At 37.1% G+C, this 23,454-nt stretch overlaps 1 protein-coding gene across 1 annotated transcript; it reads left to right on the plus strand.

Annotated features, from left to right (window-relative positions):
* Positions 1 to 641: 641 nt before the first annotated feature.
* On the plus strand, positions 642 to 18,651 carry LOC140862501 (uncharacterized). The gene is made up of 5 exons (XM_073265531.1): positions 642 to 779; positions 846 to 902; positions 14,922 to 17,641; positions 17,733 to 17,832; positions 17,929 to 18,651. The coding sequence occupies exons 1-5, from the start codon at positions 642 to 644 to the stop codon at positions 18,649 to 18,651; spliced, it is 3,738 nt and encodes a 1,245-aa protein (XP_073121632.1).
* Positions 18,652 to 23,454: the final 4,803 nt, after the last annotated feature.

A 23,454-nucleotide genomic window follows, 5' to 3' on the forward strand; every position in this document is an offset into this window, starting at 1 on the left:
TTTAACTAATAAGAAGCGAAGACGAAAAATTGTCATTTTTGAAAAATTGAGAACAATGTATTTATGGTTGCATGATTTTGATATTCTATATTGTAAAATTTCGGTTTTAATCTTATATTTCAATTTTTTGCAATTTAATCATCGGGTTTTTTTTACGTGACATTACAAATTTCAGCATCATATTTGTTTCATATAAACCTCACATATCACTACATCAACTTCAAGTCAGAAAAAAAAAGATTAAAATTGCAAAACAAAACGTTAAAATGACAAACTAGAACTAAAATTTAACAATATAACATATCAAACTCGAGAGTTCTTTTATGGTGCCCAACACTATATGTCCACTTCATGCCCACCATGTACAATCAAACACATATATATATATATATATATATAGCATGGTATTCCATATAGCTGCCAATCACGGCAAGAATAAGAGCGCGTCCCCATGTTCGCTATTTCAGATATATCTATTGTAAATGGATTCATTGAATCACATTTAGCACGTTTGTCCTCTAGACAAACCCGTGGCCTTCAACAAATGAATTGACATGCTTCAAAAAAAAAATAAAAAATAAAAAAATAAAACTTCGTCGGAATTCTTGCTCAGTTTCTCTCTCTCTTTCCAGCGGCTTCTAATGCAAGTAGAGGACAAACGTGCTAAATGTGATTCAATGAATCCATTTACAGCAGATATATCTGAAATAGCGAACATGGGGACGCGCTCTTATTTTTGCCGTGATTGGCAGCTATATGGAATACCATGCTCCCATGCTGTTCTCCAGAAAAAAAGTCTATTCCTTCAGTGCCATATCCAATTTTTGTAATGCTTATATATGCAGAAGAGATACATTTCCAACACCATGGGTGATGAAATAAGACCTGTAAGACCACCTAAGGTGCGTCGACCATGGGACGTCCAGAGAAGAAACGAATGTAACAGTTTAGAGCAAATGTAGATGTCTCATTGTACAACTCTTAGCCGATGTTCTTGCAAACTTGTAAAGGGTCTTGTAAAAAATGAGTCTTGCTGTATGCTAATGTGCATTCTATGTTGGACCAAAGTAAAATCATCACAATTTTGAGGATCTTGTAAATTTGCCCCTACATGTATAGCACACCATATTTATCAATAAAATTCATGTAAACTCAATGATGCAAGACATTCAAAATCAACAGAATAAATAGGCTAAATTGTAGAAACAAGAGCATTTGGCATGAAAGCGGAAAAAATGGCTTCCCACAATTTATACATTTCCCAATCAAGAAGAAAACGTTATTACTAAAACTACAAGAAGACGACTTCAATTCAAACCAACTATTCCATATTCTAACACTTCCTCTCAAGCTTGGTAGCATTCTAATCTTGGACAATTGATAATTATGTTGAATCCTTCCTAAAACTTAGTATGCTGTCTGAAAGAGTTTTTCACTACAAAAACTACACGGAAATTTGCCACGGTTTTTGAAAAACCGTTAAACATTTTGCTACGGTTTTCTAAAGCGTTACAAAATGTCACGGTTGTAAATATCGTTGCAAACTTTGTCACGATTTAAAAAAGCGTTACAAATAGCAACGGTTATAAGAACCGTGTGAAAAATAAAGCCACGGTTTTAATTAAAACGTTGCAAATTTTGCCACGGTTTTTAAAAAAGCGTTGCAAATTTACAATTGCAACGCTTTTAATAAACCGTGCCAAATTTTGCAACGGTTTATATTAAAACCGTTGCAATTTATACTGCACGCGTCAACACGCATTGTACGCGTCTGCATCTGCATTAATTGTTTTACGCGTAAGCTTTATATTGCAACGGTTTTTTAAAAACCGTGAAAAAAAATTCTACTACAAATACCCCGACCCCGATGCTACGCATTCAACTAATATATATTTTATACTTTTGAAATAACTATAAATCTAAGGTTGTTTTGGGATTTTCTGCTTCAGCATATGTATGGTAGCTAAAAAATACGGTACGTGATATGATTATATTTTATTTTTTGTAAATGCACCCTGTTGGGATCGGTTCAGAGGGTAGAGGGGGGTGAATACACTCTGAAACTTTTCTTCTTCTTCTTCAAAATGATCAAGTGAGGTTTAGTTCACTTAATCTGTTTTCTCAACTTCTAAAACGGTTTGAACAACTTAAATAGTGCGGAAATAGTTCAGAGGTTTTAGTGATGCAAAGTTTATAATGCAATGTATGAGCAGAATGTAAGATAAATAGCAGTAAAGACTAAGGCACGATTTATGGAAGTTCAAAGGCTTAATCCTTCTACGTCTCCCCTTCTTCCACTTAGGAAGGAATTCACTAGAAGACTTTGGTTATTACAACGTCTTGTAATACACCCACTTCAGACTTAGGACTTATCCAATGCCTAATCCGAAACTCCTAGATTTACACAGATAAGATTCTCAGTTCTTATCAGACTGGTGGAAGCTTTCAGAGTAGCTTTAATTCTCTTCAACAATGAGTATAGTTGAGTTGAGCTTCTCAAACTGCAGAGCGGTCGAGAGGCTTGAAAACCCTAGGATGATCCTTGACGATCAGATATGTGAACTATAGGCGAGGGTTTATTTGAGCAGCAAATGAATGATCTTGTAAGTGTGCTCAAGTATATCAGATGAGGACTTCTGATATTATTCAAGTGATTGAGTTGATTGAGATTTTTCTGAATTGCTTGTCTCTCTTTGTTGTCTACCCTTTTTTTTTTGTTATCTCACTTCTTGAGCAATCTTCCCTTTATATAGGTCAATCATCAACGTCTTTATTTTGAACGTTCTGATGCTGCATTGAATGCACATTTAATGCTCATAAATGCATTGATGATTCTGCATGAAGGTCGTACACTGCAGACAACTTCCAGGGTCCAAAACTGGAATAAACGGTCGAATGCTTTATCTGTAGTCATTCTGTGTTTTTGCCATTTTGGTGCAACCTGTTGTCTCGATTGCAGGAGTCAACATATCTTCTGACACGCCGGTTCTGCTTTTAATAAAAGATCTTGCAAAGAACATCTTGTCACAGGTACTTGTCTTGAGATATCCTGATAAGCAGTTGGCATTCTACCTGTAGAGATATTTGTCCTCTGCTGGTTTGAATAACCAGTCGATAAGCTTGTGACTTCAACCGGTCGAGAGACAAAGGCGGTTGACAAGCTTCCGGTAGATAGATTTATCCTCTGCTGGTTTTGATAGCCAGTCGATAGGCTTGTGATTTCAGCCGGTCGAGAGCAAAGGCGGTTGACAAGCTTCCGGTAGAAGTTGTAGTAGATTCCTGAAATACAATGGTTGGCAGCACATTCCTATACAATGAGTTGTTGTTTGTTATCACCAAAATATCGGATTCAACAATTTCCCCCTTTTTGGTGATGACAAAACTTAAGTGCTCCAAGAACAATATGAAAGCATTAAAATGAACTTCATTGAGAGAATGAATTTCATTAAGTACAATAAGCATTTTTATTACACCTACAGAAAAAAATAAGATGCAGCTGCGATAAGTAAAGAAGAGATAAGTTGTTCATCTTTTGAACCAACTGGCTCCTCCTGACCTATCGCCTTCTCTTCTTCTTCTGTCGGCTTCTTCTTTTCTTCTGGACTCTTCTTCACGTCTTCTTGCCTCTGCTGCTCTACGTTGCTCTTCTTCCCCCTTTTTGGCATCACCTTGGTTGAGTCGAAGGATGACCTCAGTGAGTTGAGCGCCAAGGCAGGCTTGCATAGTGTCCATTTTTGCATCGATTTGAGCAAGTAGAGTGGCTTGCATAGAGTCCATCCGATCATTCAACTGCTTATGAAGGCGGTTTTCGGATCGGATAACTTGTTCGGAGACGGTAGAGAGCGTGTTGATTTGAGTGCGATGATGATTAGTGATCTCTGTGGACAGACAAGCAAGGTCTCGAGACACGGTCTCGAAATGCCGAATCATCGTCTGGCGTGAATTATCGACCGATAAGGATGAGTTTGTTATGTCTTGAGAGAAGGACCTAACCGTTTGCATGAGCTCATGAAGCCGATTTATCAAGGTATGATCTAGAGCTGCGGCCATGGCTTCAATTAAAGAATCATCAGTCTGAAGCATTTGCCCTTCTGGGTCATTTCTTGGTGAAACCGGGCTAGACTCACGATGATGTGGTGCGGGTGAACTGGCTGGAGAGCTACCCGATGGACCTTCCAATAATGGTACAGTTGGAGATGTAATAGTTTCGACTGCAGCCAATATGGTTGGTGGAGTACCAGGATCAGCACTTGGTTCATCCATAATGAGATCTTCCATAAACTTTTCAGTAGATGGAGACGGTTGAAGTGCTGGATCAGCATCAGTCACTTGCTGTTCTGGAGATGCAGGTGATACAATAGTGCTTGATATCTCCGTTAGGGGCACTGTTGCTTCACTACTGCAAGGAGCCTCTGTCACAGAGGTGACAGGTATCTCTTGTGCAACCACTTCTAAAACATCTTGTGAATGACCGGGAGAAGTGTGAGCGGTCGTCACTGGAGAGGAGTGAGCAATCACAACTGCTTCCGGTTGAGTAACTGCTTGGACTGCGGTTGAGGAGGGGTCGACCGATGAAGATGCTGCCACACTCGATCTTAGAGCAGATGATTGAAAGAGGTCAGCAGTGATGAGATCGGTCAGAATCCCATCTGAAGAAGGGAGAGCATAGACGTCTTCTTCACCCTGATCTTGAGTGAGAAAGGTTTTCATCATCACTTGTGCTTCCAGCACATAAGCTTGTAAACAGGCTGCTGAAGCTGGTGTTTTGACATTGTTGAGAGCTTGGAAGTGCTGAAGTAGTTGAGTGATTTGACGTAGACTATCCTGTAGTCCAGTCAAAATCACAAAGTCATCGGCAGCGGTAGGACTCTTGGATTTGAAATTCTTGACACGCTCATTAATTAGCAGAGATAGCAGGCTTCCTCGAAGCTTCAAGTCTATGAGATGTCTTCTTCCCAGAGCCTCCACGATGTCTTCAGTATCAGCAAATAGAAGCATCTTCTGCTCAATGACGTTTAGAGATTTCCATTTAGGAAATATTTGAGCGAGTGTCAAGTGAGTGCGGGAGTGGTGCCATCTGTCAAAACGTTGTAGATGACGCTTGACAGTACGGAGCACGTGAGAGATGATCACATTGAGTTCTATCGTAGCTGCTGGTTGAGCCTTGGGTGTGTAGATCATCACACCTTTCCCTTTGTCTTTGGGATCAGCTAGAGTGACCTCAGGAGCTGATGAGGCACCTTCCCGGATTATCACACCCTTTGTAGGACGAGGAGCAGTAGAAGCAACAACGGTAGTAGTCTCGACCGTTGGCAGGGTAGGAGCAAGTCCAGAAAGAGACTTTAGCTTCTTGTGCTGCCTCTTCTTCTCGCCTGCAGGCGTGGATGACACAGCTGCTTTGGAGACCGAAGGGGATGACTTGCTGAAATCTTGAATCAGTGGAACATTCTCACGTGATTCATCTTCAGAGTCAGATTCGATGATCAGTTGACGCTTGGCAGACTTTTTGGTATGGACTGGTTTGGCCACGACCGGAACCGTTGAAAGCGGTTGAGGGATAGCAAAAACCTTTGCGGTTGAGGGCAAGGTGTCGACCGCAGTCTCTTTCTTGTTCAGGAATTTGAGAATCGTAGACTTGTTGAGCCATTTGGTGGGATGCAGAGGCTCAGTCTTGGAAAAGTCCACTCCAAGGACGCCCAAGATGTGGCAGATTTGCAAAGCAAATCCCTCGGATTGCCCTTTGCCCCTGATCATTTCACATAGAATATTGAACAGAATGTCTGACCAGTTTATGTTGATCTTGGAGGCAATACAAGCCATGTATTGAAATTTCTCCAGCGTCACCTTGTCGTAAGATCCAGCCTTGGCCAGAAGATTCTTGGCCACGATATTAGTCAGTAGCCTGAATGGAGCTGTGAGAGATGTCTTCTGGGCCGGCAGTTTGATCGGAGCATCAGTAGTTGAGAACTCCTTCAACCAATAAGAGCAGTTACCATCTGGAAGATCCGTGCATTTTGTCAAACCCCTGGAGGGCAGATCAAATGTGCTGGCGAAGAACTTCTGATTGAAGGAGTAGACCTCTGTCTTGATCAAGCATTTGATAGTCCCATGCTCGATTTGAGCGGTTGCAAAGAACTCCTTCAAAACAGGCAAATCGCAGATGGCGCTGCATTCCAGAAATTTCTTCAGTCCAGAGGCTTCAAGCATGGTGAAGACCTCAGATATTCCTGCGTTGTTTGCCTTAACAACGGAATCAAAGTTGATTGCGAGGCAAGTCTTCTGGATCGAAATGATAGCTGTAGATAAGAACTCGAGCAGAGAGTAAGCAAAATCTAGAGAGTAATTCGATGATGCGTTTAATACAATATGAAAGCTTTTAGCAAAGGTGAAAGATTGATATACGAGTGTAAAGAAGTATATATAGGAACCTATGGGCCATAGGGTGACGTCATGAAAAGTATTTTTGAAATTCAAAAAGTTTTGAAGAGCATAATCACGGCGCCCAATTAATGTCATTTGGTTCAAAGCACCAAGCTGCTAGTACGAAGCCTGTCAGAGACTAGTTAAAGGCGGATGATATGTCAATATTTATGGCAACGTAACAGCTAATCTATTAATGTCATATTGACAATCATTCCCCCTAAACACATGCATACTAACTTAAATCTACTAATCCAAGAATATTTCGAAAATATGAAAACTTAGCGTCCGGTAGAGGCTTGGTGAATATGTCTGCTGCTTGCTGATCAGTAGAGATGTATTCCAGCCGGATTTCCTTCTTTAAGACATGATCTCGGATAAAGTGATGCCTGACATCAATGTGCTTTGTCCTAGAGTGCATCACTGGATTGTGAGTGATGGCTATGGCACTTGTATTGTCACAGTAGATTGGAGCTTCACTCGACCGAATCCCATAATCATTAAGCTGCTGTTGAATCCAGAGTATTTGAGCACAACAGCTGCCAGCAGCAAGGTATTCTGCTTCGGCGGTCGAGGTAGCAATTGATGTCTGCTTCTTACTTGACCACGAAATTAGTCTATCTCCAAGGAATTGACATGTGCCACTTGTACTTTTGCGATCAATTCTACAACCTGCATAATCTGCATCTGAATAGCCAATAAGATTGAGATTTGAATCTTTGGGATACCAAAGACCCACATTAGTAGTTCCTTTAATATATTTAAGTATTCGTTTGGTAGCAATGAAATGAGATTGCTTAGGTGCAGCTTGAAATCTAGCACATAAACAAACTGAATACATGATATCCGGTCGACTGGCAGTCAAATAGAGCAGTGAACCAATAAGGCCTCGATACATGGTTACCTCGACCGGAATTCCCCCTTCATCTTTATCAAGCTTAATTGATGTACTCATGGGGGTAGATACAGTTGAGCATTGTTCCATTCCAAACTTCTTTACCAATTCCTTGGCATACTTGGACTGATTGATGAATATTCCAGTTTCAAGTTGCTTCACTTGAAGTCCAAGAAAGAAGTTTAGCTCGCCCATCATGCTCATTTCAAACTTCTCCTGCATCAGTTTAGAGAACTTTGAGCACAACTTGGGGTTAGTTGACCCAAATATAATGTCATCAACATAAATTTGTACTAGTAACACATGATCACCTTTTACAAATTTAAACAGGGTCTTATCGACCGTTCCAATTTGGAAATCATGTTCCAGTAAAAATTTTAGTAATGTGTCATACCAAGCACGCGGTGCTTGTTTTAATCCATAGAGAGCTTTGTCAAGTTTATAGATATATTGAGGATGAGTAGGATTGACAAAACCTGGTGGTTGTTCAACGTACACCTCTTCTTGAAGTAGACCATTGAGGAATGCAGACTTCACATCCATTTGATAAACTTTAAAATTCTTGAAGGCTGCATAAGCAAGAAAGATGCGGATTGCTTCTAGTCTTGCAACTGGCGCGAAGGATTCCTCAAAGTCTATGCCTTCTTCTTGTCTGAATCCTTGAGCAACAAGTCGAGCTTTGTTACGCACAACAGTGCCATGTTCATCGAGCTTGTTACGAAACACCCATCTAGTTCCAATCACATTTTGATTTTTCGGTCGAGGAACTAGATGCCAAACATTGTTGCGGGTGAATTGATTCAACTCTTCTTGCATAGCTTCAATCCAGCTGGCATCTGATAGAGCTTCATCTATTTTCTTGGGCTCTACCTGAGATATGAAAGTTGCATGCAAGAATTCATTAATCATTTGACCACGTGTTTTTCGAGGAGCAGAAGGGTCACCTATGACCAACCCAGGTGGATGATCTTTGTTCCACCTAAAATAATTCCCTAAAGGGTTGTCATCAATTGGTTGATGAACGTCCTCGTTTACTGGATCATCATTGGCTGGAGGATTGTTATCAACCGGTGGATCCACTTCTGGCCTTGTTTGATCACACCCGGTAGAGGGAACTGGATCATCCTTCTTTGGAGGATATAGATCACTGTCACTCTCTTCCTGTAGATTTGTGTTTTCCAGTCTATGACTCAGATCATTTATGCTCCCTTGAGTTTGTTCTGTACAAAGAGTAGATTCATCAAAAACAACATGAATGGTTTCCTCGACCGTTAGTGATCTTTGATTGAACACTCGATAAGCTCTGCTAACGGCTGAGTAACCAATAAAAGTTCCTTCGTCTGCTTTGGCATCGAAGGCTGTCAAATGGTTTTTGCCATTGTTGTGGATAAAGCATTTGCACCCAAAAATTTTGAAGTATGAAATATCAGGTTTTGTGCCATTCCAGATCTCATATGGAGTTTTGTTAAATCGTTTATTAATCATAGATCTGTTTTGAGTATAGCAAGCTGTGTTAACTGCTTCTGCCCAAAGCCTTTGAGAAACATTTGAATCAGCAATCATAGTTCTGGCTGCTTCTTTTAAAGTACGGTTCCTTCTTTCAGCCACCCCATTTTGCTGTGGGGATCTAGCAGCTGACAACTCATGCTTGATTCCCTGATCATCTAGATAAGTCATAAGAGTGGTGTTTAAAAATTCAGTCCCTCTATCACTCCTGATTCTATCTATCACAGTAGATTGTTCATTTTGCAAGCGTTTAAAAAGCTTAATCAGGTGAGGTGCAGTTTGATCTTTTGAAGAGAGAAAGATGACCCAAGTAAATCGAGAAAAGTCATCAATAACAACAAGAGCATATCTCATTCCCCCTATGCTTCTTACTGGTATAGGACCAAATAGGTCCATGTGAAGTAAGTCTAAACATTTGGAAGAAGACATACACCCTTTATTTTTAAAGGTTGCTCTCACCTGCTTTCCTAGTTGACAAGCAGGACAAACTTTGTCTTTTATAAAATCTCCTTCGGGCAGACCAGAAACCAAATCATGCTTCCTCAAGTTAAAAATGGACTTAAAATTTAGATGATTTAACCGCTTATGCCACAACCAATGTTTATCATGATGAGCAGTAAGACAAGTAGGTGAAGAAATATGTGAGCAAGACCAGTTTACCTTGTAGGTGTTTAGGTCTCGTACACCGGTCATAAGAGTCTCACCTTTGTCATTTTTTATGAGGCAAGTGTGTTTGTGAAACTCGACCGAATGATCATTGTCACATAGTTGACTAATACTTATCAAATTATAGCATAGTTTGTCAACAAGTAACACATCTTTAATAATGATGTTACCATGGATAATCTTACCCTTACCCACGGTTTTACCTTTGGAGTTGTCTCCAAAGCTGATCTTTGGTCCTTTGCACAACACCACTTCTGTTAGAAGTTCTGGATTCCCTGTCATGTGTCGTGAGCAACCGCTATCTAAATACCAGGTAGTGTCCTTGATAGAAGTGGTTTTCTCGCCCGTTTGGACTTTTAGTACCTGCAAAGAGTGAAGAACTTTTGGTACCCATATCTAGTAGGGTCCAGGTCGGATTAGCCCTTTCGGGACCCACACCTGGAACACCCTTATAGGTTTGCCCGTGTGTGTGTCCAGAAATCTGTGCGGTCGATAGGCAGTAAATGTGTGTGCTTGTGAGGTTGCTGTGTGCTGCTTGCCTTTTTGATTTTCATCAGTTAGCCTGTACCTCTTTTGAACTGGCCTGCAATTAAAGTACTGGTAAGGCTTCTCCTTTGACCATCTTTCTTAGAGTAGTTAGACTCATTCCATGGCCTTTTGAAATTAGATTGGTTTCCCTTTCTTCTTTCATTAGGTTTTGGTTTGATCCAAGTTCCTCTTTGATTAGAGGTCTGGGGATCCACATATCCCAGCCCTCTATGCTTAGAGCTTCGTTCGTTAGATACTTTTTGATTTTTGTCAAAGCTGCACTTATCGTGTTCATATATCGTGCTGGACCTGACAAATCTTATTTTGTTAAGATTGCCTTTGTCCAGGCTTGACTGAATACAGGATTCCATAGACTGTTCATTTGTTCCAAACCCTAGACCGGTTTTATCATGTACCGGTCTTTGGATTTCTTGAATCTTGTCAATGGTTACAGAAGATTTATTCCAAGCCTTAATGGTTTCAAGTAGTTTTTTATTCTCAATCAAGGTAGCTTGGAATACTCTTTTCAAGGTGTCGTTCTCAGTAGCCAGCAGACTTAGCTTGACCTTAAGACCATCAAGCTCTTTTTGCTGCATGCAGCTTGATTTGCTTGACTTATCTTTTAGGTCAGCTCTTTCTGCCTTTACTTCCTCGAACTCCTTGGATAATGCTTTGTATTCATTAGCCATTTCGTGTAAAGCAGTAACTAAATCACTGTGAGTAAATTCAGGTGAGCCAAAGTCAAATACCTCCTCAGCTTCTTCTTCGATGTCGGCCATAAGGCATTCCACTTTTTCATCATCGCTGTCATCTGAAGAGCTTCCAGTATTGGAGTTGTCAGAGTCAGACTCAGCCCACTTGCTTTTGCTTTCGTCTGCTACTAGAACCCTTTGGTCTCTTCCTTTTCTAAACGTCCTTTTATCCTCCTTACCCCTTCTTCTTTCGGAGAATTGCTTCTGATCATTGTTCTTAGGCTTGGTGCAGTCTGCAATGAAGTGGCCTGACTTGCCACAGTTAAAACAAGTAGGATCATCCTTTGTATGGTCCGATTTATGATAATTTTTAAATTTAGAATTGTTTTTACGCATAAATCTACCAAATTTCTTGACAAAGAGTGTCATGGCTTCATTGCTGATTTGCTCAGCTGATCTCTTTGGAGCTTCCTCGACCGGTGGACATATCACGGTTGAGGTTAAGGCCTTGGTTGGTTGAGAAGTAGATGGTTCATCTTCTGTTCTCATGTTGAGCTCGAACTCGTAGGCTTTGAGATCTGCAAAGAGATCATGCAGTTCAACCTTGCTTAAGTCTTTTGACTCTCTCATGGCCACTGTCTTGATCTCCCATTCTTTGGGTAAAGCTCTCATAACCTTCACAGCAATTTCACGGTTAGTATAAGTTTTACCTAAAGCAATAAGATCACAGATGATACTACTGAACCGTTCATCAAATTCAGCCATGGTTTCCCCTGGCTTCATTTTGGCGTTGTCATATTTTTGAATGGCCAAAGTGAGCTTGTTTTCCTTTGTCTGGTCATTCCCTTCACATAGCTGAGTGAGCTTCTCCCAAATCTCCTTTGCTGTGGAACATGACTTGATTTTGCTGAACATATTCTTATCCAGTGTTTTGTATAGGATGTCCCGGGCCACATTGTCAAGATTGGCCTTCTTTTTGTCCTCAGTGGTCCACTCAGCTCTTGGTTTCTCAATCATTTGTCCTGCACCATCGGCTAGAGCTGGGTTGACCTTCATAATTTTGATAGGACCGTCTGTTATGACATATAGCATGTCATCATCCTGTGCTGCAAGATGTGCCTGCATGCGAATTTTCCAATCATCATACTCTTCTTTAGAAAACATAGGAATTCTGTTGAAAGAAGTCATGATTTTAAAACTTCAGATCAGCAGTTGAGAAAGGAACCCGCTCTGATACCACTTGTTGGGATCGGTTCAGAGGGTAGAGGGGGGGTGAATACACTCTGAAACTTTTCTTCTTCTTCTTCAAAATGATCAAGTGAGGTTTAGTTCACTTAATCTGTTTTCTCAACTTCTAAAACGGTTTGAACAACTTAAATAATGCGGAAATAGTTCAGAGGTTTTAGTGATGCAAAGTTTATAATGCAATGTATGAGCAGAAAGTAAGATAAATAGCAGTAAAGACTAAGGCACGATTTATGGAAGTTCGAAGGCTTAATCCTTCTACGTCTCCCCTTCTTCCACTTAGGAAGGAATTCACTAGAAGACTTTGGTTATTACAACGTCTTGTAATACACCCACTTCAGACTTAGGACTTATCCAATGCCTAATCCAAAACTCCTAGATTTACACAGATAAGATTCTCAGTTCTTATCAGACTGGTGGAAGCTTTCAGAGTAGCTTCAATTCTCTTCAACAATGAGTATAGTTGAGTTGAGCTTCTCAAACTGCAGAGCGGTCGAGAGGCTTGAAAACCCTAGGATGATCCTTGACGATCAGATATGTGAACTGTAGGCGAGGGTTTATTTGAGCAGCAAATGAATGATCTTGTAAGTGTGCTCAAGTATATCAGATGAGGACTTCTGATATTATTCAAGTGATTGAGTTGATTGAGATTTTTCTGAATTGCTTGTCTCTCTTTGTTGTCTACCCTTTTTTTTTTTTTTTTGTTATCTCACTTCTTGAGCAATCTTCCCTTTATATAGGTCAATCATCAACGTCTTTATTTTGAACGTTCTGATGCTGCATTGAATGCACATTTAATGCTCATAAATGCATTGATGATTCTGCATGAAGATCGTACACTGCAGACAACTTCCAGGGTCCAAAACTGGAATAAACGGTCGAATGCTTTATCTGTAGTCATTCTGTGTTTTTGCCATTTTGGTGCAACCTGTTGTCTCGATTGCAGGAGTCAACATATCTTCTGACACGCCGGTTCTGCTTTTAATAAAAGATCTTGCAAAGAACATCTTGTCACAGGTACTTGTCTTGAGATATCCTGATAAACAGTTGGCATTCTACCTGTAGAGATATTTGTCCTCTGCTAGTTTGAATAACCAGTCGATAAGCTTGTGACTTCAACCGGTCGAGAGACAAAGGCGGTTGACAAGCTTCCGGTAGATAGATTTATCCTCTGCTGGTTTTGATAGCCAGTCGATAGGCTTGTGACTTCAGCCGGTCGAGAGCAAAGGCGGTTGACAAGCTTCCGGTAGAAGTTGTAGTAGATTCCTGAAATACAATGGTTGGCAGCACATTCCTATACAATGAGTTGTTGTTTGTTATCACCAAAATATTGGATTCAACACACCCAAAAATATAGAAACGTGAATTTGGATACTATTATTATTTAAATGTCATATGATTATATTATTGTGATTTTGTGTATATATTGTGTTCTATTACGTACTTTTTAATTTATTGTATATATATTTAGCTTATTTTCACACATTTTTATTTGTAAATTTTTATTTATAATCATGTTATTATTTTTTAAGAGAATTGACTTATTTTTAGACCACATTAATATTGTATTTTTAAAAATAGCCTTCATTATTAAAGATTATATAAAATATAACCTTTTATAGTTTAATAATCCAAAAATGCTCTTTCCTTATTCATTCCATTATCTCAATAAAATATTACAACTTAAAAAAAAAATTGCTTTTCAAAAAATTAAAATAAATTTATTTCATTATATATTCATTATTCGTTGTGATAATAACAATATATTAATAAGAATAATAATAAATTTAAATATTAATAATAATTATAATTATAATTAGTTAAAAAAGTTATATTATTGATAATATTAATTATAAATCGAATATAAAATTATTTATTCTTGATAAATAATAAATTTTTCATGATAATAATAATATTATGAATGATAATAAATTAAAATATTAATAATAATTAGTATGTATTAAAAACATTATATTAATTATAAACGTATAAATTATATTAATAATTATAATAATCGTAATAAATATAATACTAATTAAATGATCAAGAATAATTTGAGATTGATAATATTAATCACAAAATGAATATTAAACTTAAATATATAATCTGAAAAATATTTAACTGAAAATAATAATAAATAAAGTTAAAAACAAAATTTGAAAAGAGAAACTAATAATATTATTAATGACAATACTAACAACACATAAGGATTATATTTATTTGTGATGAATTTTTAAGTCATGAATTTGTATTTATGGATCAGATAATAATAACAATAACTATTACAATTATGACTGACTAACACTTTATAATTATTTAAAAGTTATATTATAAATATAAATAAAATAAAAAATAAATTTGAATATAAAAACAAATGCAGTTAAATTAAACACAAGTGCAATAGACCAATTATTTAATAAAATATGTATGTAGTAGTTTGATAATCATATTATCATATTAGTTCAATATAATATGTTTGTATGTTTAATCTATTAATTGTTAAAAGAATATATTTGGAAGTTAAGGTTAGTTTTAAAATTAACTTACATTAGGGTAATATTTGATTATTGGTATTTTTAGAAGGTAATTTTAAAAAATTTCTCTTATTTTAAAGGAGTTTCTAACATCTATTTATATAATTTTAGTATTTACTCAATTTTTAAACTATATATTTAATATATAATTTTATTTTATTATATAAAATAAATTTATAACATCTAATTATAATAACGTGGTGTCATTTATATTATTTAAATATCTAGACATTCTATTATTTAATATAATGTTATTGTATTAAAGAAGTCTTTGTCACAGATTTATAATAACGTGGCGTGATTATATTATAATTATACTATATAGTATTTTTTCTATATACATTATATATATACTATATAATGTTATTATATAAAATAGTCTCTGGTACCTTATTATAATACAAACATTCAATTGTTATATTTAATTTACTGTAGGACTGCATGGCTTATGATCGAAGTTGGATGGATCGGCGATATGTTAATGGATCATTGAATGACGAATACATTAATGGGATCGAGGTATTTGTTGCTTTTGCGAAGAGTAATCCGACATGTTTACCTGACGGAACTATAAGATGTCCATGTAACCATAAGAAATGTCAGAATCTATCTTATTGGGATGAGAATACGGTCAAGTTCCACTTGTGCAGGTATGGCTTTGTTCCTAACTATTACAATTGGTACTTTCATGGGGAAAATTACATCCGTCCATCGTTTGAAGGAGTTAATATGGATGCACCATCCTCATCTCGAAGTAGTCGGCGTACGAGCACGGATGATATGCCACCAAATTTTGCAAATTTACGGAATCCAAACTCATATTTTGAGAGTGAATACCAATATGAAGGCGAACAATCTTATTATGATTACCCAAATGTAACTAATAAGGCGACAGTGAACGAGGATCCTGATGCCAATGTTATCGAAGATCCCCACATCAATGTCACCGAGGAGGATCCTAACATGATTGCTAGAGCTTTATATGATATGATAAAATCGACGGAGAAGGAGATTTGGGAAGGAAATCCACATGGACATACCTTGTTGTCTGTTCTTGCAAGGTTGTTGAAGATGAAATATGAGCAAAGCATGTCTGAAAGGAATTACAATGACATGTGTCAATTAATGACAGAGTTATGTCCTGCCGATCACAATTTTCCAAAGAACTTCAATGCAACCAAGAGATTAGTCAAGGATATGGGTTTGCCGGTCGAAAAAATTGATTGTTGCAACAACAATTGCATGATATATTGGGGCATAGACAGCGAGTTGACGACATGCAGATTCTGTGAGCATCCACGCTACAAACAAAGTCGATCTCGTGGATCTAGGAAAAATATGAAGCAAATCGCATACAAGCGTATGTATTACTTCCCCCTTACGCCTCGTCTCCAAAGATTGTATGCCTCAGAAGCAACGGCGTCACACATGCGATGGCACCACGAGCATGTGTATGATGGAGAAACGATGACTCACCCTTCGGATTCACCTGCTTGGCGCAACTTCACAGACACACACCCTACCTTTGCCTCCGAGATAAGGAATGTGAGACTAGCACTTTCTGCTGATGGTTTCCAACCTTTTGGTCAGTCAGGTCAGCAATATTCGTCTTGGCCTGTGATTTTGACTCCATATAATTTGCCTCCTTGGATGTGCATGAAAGACGAGTATATGTTTCTGACTGTGCTTGCTCCTGGCCCAAAGAATCCAAAAGACAAACTCGATGTATTTCTACAACCACTAGTCACAGAACTTCAGTCACTCTGGCACGATGGTGCTATTACGTATGACGTTCATTCTCGTACAAACTTCACTTTGAGAGCAGCTCTGATGTGGACTATTAGTGATTTTCCAGCTTACGCAATGTTATCTGGTTGGATTACCGCTGGTAAACAAGCATGTCCACATTGTATGTCAGACTCGGAGGCGTTCACACTAACACATAGCAGGAAAACAAGTTGGTTTGACAATCATAGAAAGTTTCTTCCCGTGAATCATCCATTGCATCGGAGTAGAAATCTTTTCAGAAGAGGTCAAACTATGTCGCACACTGCCAGACCTATGAGATCCGGACATGAATTACTCGACGAGTTGGACTCGTACGGTTTTTTACCATCGTACGAAGTGGACGCTGAAGAGCATTACAAAGAGTTATACAAAATGTCAGCAAGCGGGTGGAGGAAGAGAAGTATTTTTTGGGAGTTGCCTTACTGGAGTTCGAACATGGTCAGACATACTTTGGATGTGATGCACATCGAGAAAAACGTATTTGATAACATATTCAATACTTTAATGAATGTGCCTGGAAAAACAAAAGATAACGCCAAATCTAGGGCAGACCTTGTTGACATGTCTATAAGACCAGAGTTGCATTTTGATATTGGCAGCGGCAGATATCCAAAGACGATATATTCCCTCGAAAAAGAAGAAAGACGTGCCATCTGTAGATGGCTGAAAGATGTTCGATTCTCAGATGGTTACGTGTCCAAACTGTCCCGGTGCGTCGACATGAACAAGTTACGCGTGTTTGGTTTGAAAAGTCATGATTGTCATGTGTTCATGCAACGACTTATACCTGTCGTCTTTAAGGAACTATTACCAAAAGAAGTGTGGGAGGTTTTGACAGAACTTAGTTTATTCTTCTCGGATTTAACTGCACGTAATATAAAAGTAAGTGATGTTCTAAGATTGAATGAGCAAATACCAGTGATTATGTGGAAATTGGAAAAAATATTTCCATCAAGTTTCTTCGACTCTATGGAACATCTATGCATACATCTCCCGTACGAAGCCCTTGTTTGTGGGCCAGTTCAAGATAGATGGATGTATCCATTCGAGAGATATTTACGTACTTTGAAGAAAACTGTTCGGAATAAAGCACGCGTAGAAGGATCGATTTGCAATGCTTATCTGGTCAAAGAAGCATCCATATTTTGTCAGCATTATTTCAGTGAGTCAATCAAAACTAGGGAGATGATGACAATGAGAAACAGGACATCAGCTGTGAATGAGGGAGTGACAGATACTATATCGGTGTTCAAAGTTGTGGGCAGGTCTATTGGTGCATCCAAGTCTAGAAATCTTCAGGACAATGAATATCATTCTCTTGCAACATATATGCTGTTAAATTGTGCCGAGACGAGGTCATTTGTCCAGTAAGTACCGTAATGCGATAACATTATTGTGTGTCTCATATAATATCTCATGAATATTTATTTATTATTTTTTTACTTTCTTTCGATGCAGAATGTACGAGAACCACTTGAGATTAAGTGTCCCAGGAATTAGTAACACTGACGTCGATGCACAATTACAGCAAAATTTTTTCCCGTGGTTCAAAAATTATGTTAGTCAAACCCATTTCTTCTACTTAGTGTATAAATTATTGTCATTTTTATTTCATTGACATTGAATGTTTCAACAAAATGAAATTAACATGCAGACATTTGAAAATCAAGATTGTAACATTTCACCAGATGTAAAACAACTTGCTATCGGGCCCCTCTCCAAAGTCAAGTGTCTTCGGGGTTATGCTATTAATGGTTTCAACTTTCATACGAAAGAAGATTCTACTCACAAAGCAATAGATAATTCAGGGGTCCATGTCAAAGGTTTTGCTGGTGATGGGACGTCGACGGACTATTATGGCATCATAGATGAGATACTAGAGGTAAAATACTCTAGAGATTCACCAAATAAGACTGTACTTTTCAGATGCACATGGTTTGATACGCATCCCAGATTGGGTACGAGAGTTCATCCGAAGTATAAAATAGTGGAAATCAATCGGAAGAGAAGGTTACGTTATTATGATCCTTTTGTTTTTTGTACACAAGCTTCGCAAGTTGTGTACTTAACTTACCCTTCAACAAAGAAAACAGTATCCGATTGGGTCTACGTCAGTGGAATGAGAAAACGCGATTACGTTCCTCAAATCAGAGGTGACATGGACCATGGCGGCGGTATTGCAAACGAGGCATTTCAAAACCACGAGAGTCAAAGTCATGGATTGGAGACACAACTACTGCTAAACACACAAAGTCTTGTTGACGTCACCGTAATGTACGATAACGACATCGACACTGGAACTCAAAATAGCGATACAGACAATGTTCAAGCATCCACAGATGAAGAAACAATCAATCAATCTGAAGATAGTGAGTAGTATCGATCTAACGTTTAACATGTAGTCCAGTGTAAATATATGCTTTGTATCATTAATGAAATAATTTATCATATAACAAGGTTTTTTTTATTGTACTGTATCGAATTTTATTTATAAAGTTTGCAGAATAAATAATACATTATATAGAAAAAAATTAACAAAACATAATTGCCACGGTTAATATCACAGTTTATTGCATCTGTCAATTTAATTTATTAATAAATATCACAATTTAATGCCTTTAATTTTTCTCGGTTTTCATTAGAGATGCATATTAGTAGTGTCGATTATACAAAAATTTCAAGCTATTATTTATACAAAATTATGAATGATTAAATTAAAACATAATATACATTTTCCACGGTTGAATAAAACCGTGACACTTTTTGCCACGGTTTATTTTTAACCGTGACAACATTTGTCACGGTTTTATTTTAACCGTGGCAATTTTAATTTATAAATATATTTAACAATTTATTACCTTTAAATTTTTTCTGTTCCATTATACATGCATATTATTTATGGCGATTTTACAAAAATTTGAAGCTATGATTTATATAAAATTTTGATTCATTAAATTAAAACATGGAATGAATTTGCCACGGTTAATATTAAACCGTGAAAATATTTGGCACGGTTTTTATTAAACCGTGAAAAATTTGCTACGGTTTTGTTTAACCGTGGTAAATATTAATATATGACCCTCCACCTAATCTCTTCTTCTTCCTCACCCGATCTCTCCCATTCCAGAGAAACCCTAGCCGCCGCACGTAAGTAATCCGGCCGTGATTTTCGCCGCGAAAAACTCCAATTTAAACCTAGACCTGAAGTCTACACGATGTAAGCTGCAATATCATACCAAATCTCGTGGTTTTCCTACAAGTTTTTCGAACATAGCGCCGCCGCCGCTGCCTTAAACCCGTCGAACCGCCGCCGCCGCCGAACCCTACATCGTTGGTAAGATTATATACTTCGAAAATATCTCTGATTTGTTAATTTCATGTTTAGTTCAAAAATTGATGGATTTATTGGTTGTTATACGAGATCCGACGGTCCGCCGCTGTCTCCGCTTGTCGCCGCCGTCTTCCGCCTGTCGCCGCCGTCCGCCGCCGTCCGCCGCTGGTATTGTTTATATTTTTGTTGGTTATAAATATAAATACAAGTTCACAAATAATATTGTTTATAAATGATATTAAATTTGGTTATTTGGTAGAGTAATAATATTATAAAGAATGTTTAAGGATTATTTAAATTATTTTTAGGTTATATTAATTGTGATATTTGATTACAAATTTTATAAAATATTTGGTTATTTGGTAGGGTAATAATATTATAAACAATGTTTAAGGATTATTTAAATTATTTTTATGTTATATTAATTGTGATATTTGATTACAAATTTTATATAAAATATAAATGTTTATATATATAATATGATTAATAATTTTGTTTAAAGTATGTTAAAAAATTAAAAATCATAGTTGAGCATGGATTTATTAAGTAGACGTAATTACAATGTTAATATTTTAGGATTAATAAATTATTATAAAGAAATATTAATATTTAAAGATTTATGATCAAACTATATAATTTATGAGTAGAATTATTTAACTTGTGATTATGTGACAGTAAATAAGCCGTATTTTGAAATTAAGTAATTTATGCTTTGCATAATTTGAATAAATTGATAGTATATTAGTTTTATTGTACTATCATTATTGGATGTTAAAAGTAAGTTAGTTGTGATAATTACTTAAATTTAATAGTTACATAGTGTATAAAATTTAAATTGTGTGTTCATAGCTTAGAAACATTTATTGTGAATAGATCTAGAATTTTAAGTTTAGGGATGATGATTTTTTAAAATCATTATAAATGTGTTGCAATTAATAAATATAGTTTCTATTGCGTTCGTTTAATTTTAAAATACATGTTTTATTATTTGATGTTTTTTTTTTTTATCTATATACATTTTAATTAATTATTTGCCTTACTTACAATTATTTAATTACATTAATTCTTTTTATTAATATATAAAAGAATTTTATTTATATTTAGTCAAGTAAGATGGATCCCAATGGTGCTTCTGGTTCAGTGAGTAATCCTTCCCTCCAGCCAGATCGTCGCATACTTATTTGGCCTTAGTTTGGAGGGCAAGTTACTAGTCAAATGATTTCTAGCAGTTATTCGATTAATAAATTTTAAGATTTCATAAATGTTTTTGAATTTTTTTTGCAGTTTTCTTCCACCGAAGAACGGCGTGGCTTCTTTCATCAAAAAAAAGTTTAAAGAACAAATTTTTTTGGGAGCCTACTCCTGAAGATATTTGACTAAGACTCAGCGTGACTACTATTGGGATCTATTTGTGGTACGTTATTTTTGTAATAATCAAAGTTGGTTACATTATTTATATTCTTTATTATTGATCTAAAATGCAATTTGGTTAAATTAACTTATTTTTATTAACAGGCCAATTATAGGTGGCTTCCGCAACATGAAGACGAAATTAGAAAAATTTGGAAACAACAGTGTGCTGACACATACCGTCAAACCTTACATCGTTGGAGGAAGTATGGCAGGTTGCCTCCTACGATAGATCTAGCGATATGGGCGACATATCTTGCACATTGGGAGAAAGAAAGTTGGCAGAAGATGGCGGAGGCGTACGGAAAGAACAGGCGTAGCGAGCCTGCTGGTCCAGGGACTGGTTTGACCAGGCACATCGCGGGCTCGAGACCCTTTGCCGTACATGCTGCGAGTATGGTAAGAAATATTTGATTACATAATATAAGAAAGTATTATATAATAATTATTATTATCATATTAATTATTTGTCACTTAAAATTATCTATGTATGTACGTTCAATGCAGCGTGAAGAGCTTAACAGAGATCCAAACAGTTATGAGCTACATCTCAAGACGCACAAGCGGGCGGACGGGACCTTTGCCGATGGCAAGTCCCAGCAGATCAGCGTACGCATATATATATATATATATATATATTCAATTATGATTTATATTTTACAAAATGTTAAATTTGGATGCATATTCATACATATAAATTTATCATTTGGTAAAACAGGAAGAGTTGGAGCGTCGTATCGACGAGCAGTTTCCACTGAGGCATACTGGAGTTGCCCAACACTCTCCCACCGCTGAGCAGGTGAATGCGATATATTTCGATGTCGTCGGTGGTGTTAATCATCGACGGGTATATGGTATTGGTTCCATCGCATATACCATATACCAGGATGAGATGACACCTCGTTCTCGTGGCTCTAGCCAAATGAAGTCGTCGATTGCCGCACAGAATGAGGCGATACAGGCTGCCGTAGCTAAGGCAGAAGCTGCGAGTGCGGAGACGCAAGAGCTTCGACAGGAGTGCCAGCAGTATCGGACACGCTTGTCTAAGATGGAGGAGCTCTTGCGTAAGATCTTTGCTGCGGCCAGTAAGAAGAAGAAAAAAACTGCAAAGGATACACGTTCTGCTGATCAGTCGTCCTATCCATCTTATTCATTGCATATTCAGGAGCCTTCTCAGACTGACCGCGATGGCGGAGACGACGACAATGACGACGATGGGGATGATGATGCAGACGGGAGCGACGCAGACGGGGGTGACGCCGACGGAGGTGACGACGATGAGACGCAGCAGGCGTCAGATTGGTCGCAGCTTTTCTATCATTAGATTGCTGTTTGTTTTGAGATATTAGATTATGTGTAAAGTGGTTTTTGCTTTTGGATTAGACATTTGGATGATTGGTGCGCGCTTTTGTATAATATATTTTGGAGTAATTAAATTTTATGTATAAATTTGTTTAGATTAATTAGTATATTTTAGTTAGTAATTAATAATATCATTAATAATTAAATATATAAAAATTTTTTTATACAGTTATTTATTTTTGCAACGGTTGTTAAAAACCGTGTCAAAGTTTGCTACGGTTACTTTAAACCGTTGCAAAATATTGTTACACTATAATTTAAACCGTTGCAAATTTTGTAACGGTTTACTTTTAACCGTCACAAATATTTGCAACGCTTTATTTTACAACCGTTGCAAAATATTGTCACGGTAGTTAAAAAAACGTAGCAAACATTGCTACGGTTTTTTAACCGTTGCAATAAAATTGTGACGGTACGTTTTGCAACGCTAGAATAAACCGTGGCAAAAGCGTTGCAAATTCAATTTTGCAACGCTTTTTGTGACGCTAAAACCGTGGCAAACCTCCGTGTTTTTTTGTAGTGTTTCTTGAATCTTCTCGCTTAACAATTTATCTCAATGTGTTTTGTTTTTTCGTGGTACATTGCTTTGACAGCAACGTAGATCACAGTTTTATTATGAAAATGCCTGAAGAGATACTTGTTGAATGTAATCGCCATGGACTATCATGTTTTACTTTGTTGCACAATATATCTTATTGTATTATTAAGTTTGAGTAACGTAGAAATACTTATAAGTTGCCAACGAAAACTCCTTTCAACGTCATGATAAACAAATTTTATTTAACTGTTCAATGTGCTGGCGGTCACAGCTCGTGTTTGGGAAACATATGGCTTGATCATTGCTGTAGTTACTAGCTAGTGTCAACGCAAAGGTTTTATGCAATTTCTTTTTTTAAAATTCGTCTATGCTATACACCAATGTTACTCTCGGTGTAGTAGTTTTGTATAAGGTTTCATAAGAGCATCTTAAATAAACCGGGTTTGCTGCTGGAGTGGCAATTAGTCGCAAACACATGTACTTGTCCTTTTGTTATTAAAATCTTGTGATAAAATTAAAAAGCTATAACCCAAACAAGA

This window comes from Henckelia pumila, chromosome 4 (assembly GCF_033568475.1).
Source record: "Henckelia pumila isolate YLH828 chromosome 4, ASM3356847v2, whole genome shotgun sequence".
NCBI lineage: Eukaryota > Viridiplantae > Streptophyta > Magnoliopsida > Lamiales > Gesneriaceae > Henckelia > Henckelia pumila.

Bases quoted from the DNA above. Each gene is read 5' to 3' on its own strand.
- LOC140862501 (XM_073265531.1), top strand. From the start codon at position 642: ATGCAAGTAGAGGACAAACGTGCTAAATGTGATTCAATGAATCCATTT. The intron at 780-845 runs GTTCTCCAGAAA...TTATATATGCAG, and splicing joins GAATACCATGCTCCCATGCT to AAGAGATACATTTCCAACAC. The intron at 17,833-17,928 runs GTTAGTCAAACC...ATTAACATGCAG, and splicing joins TCCCGTGGTTCAAAAATTAT to ACATTTGAAAATCAAGATTG.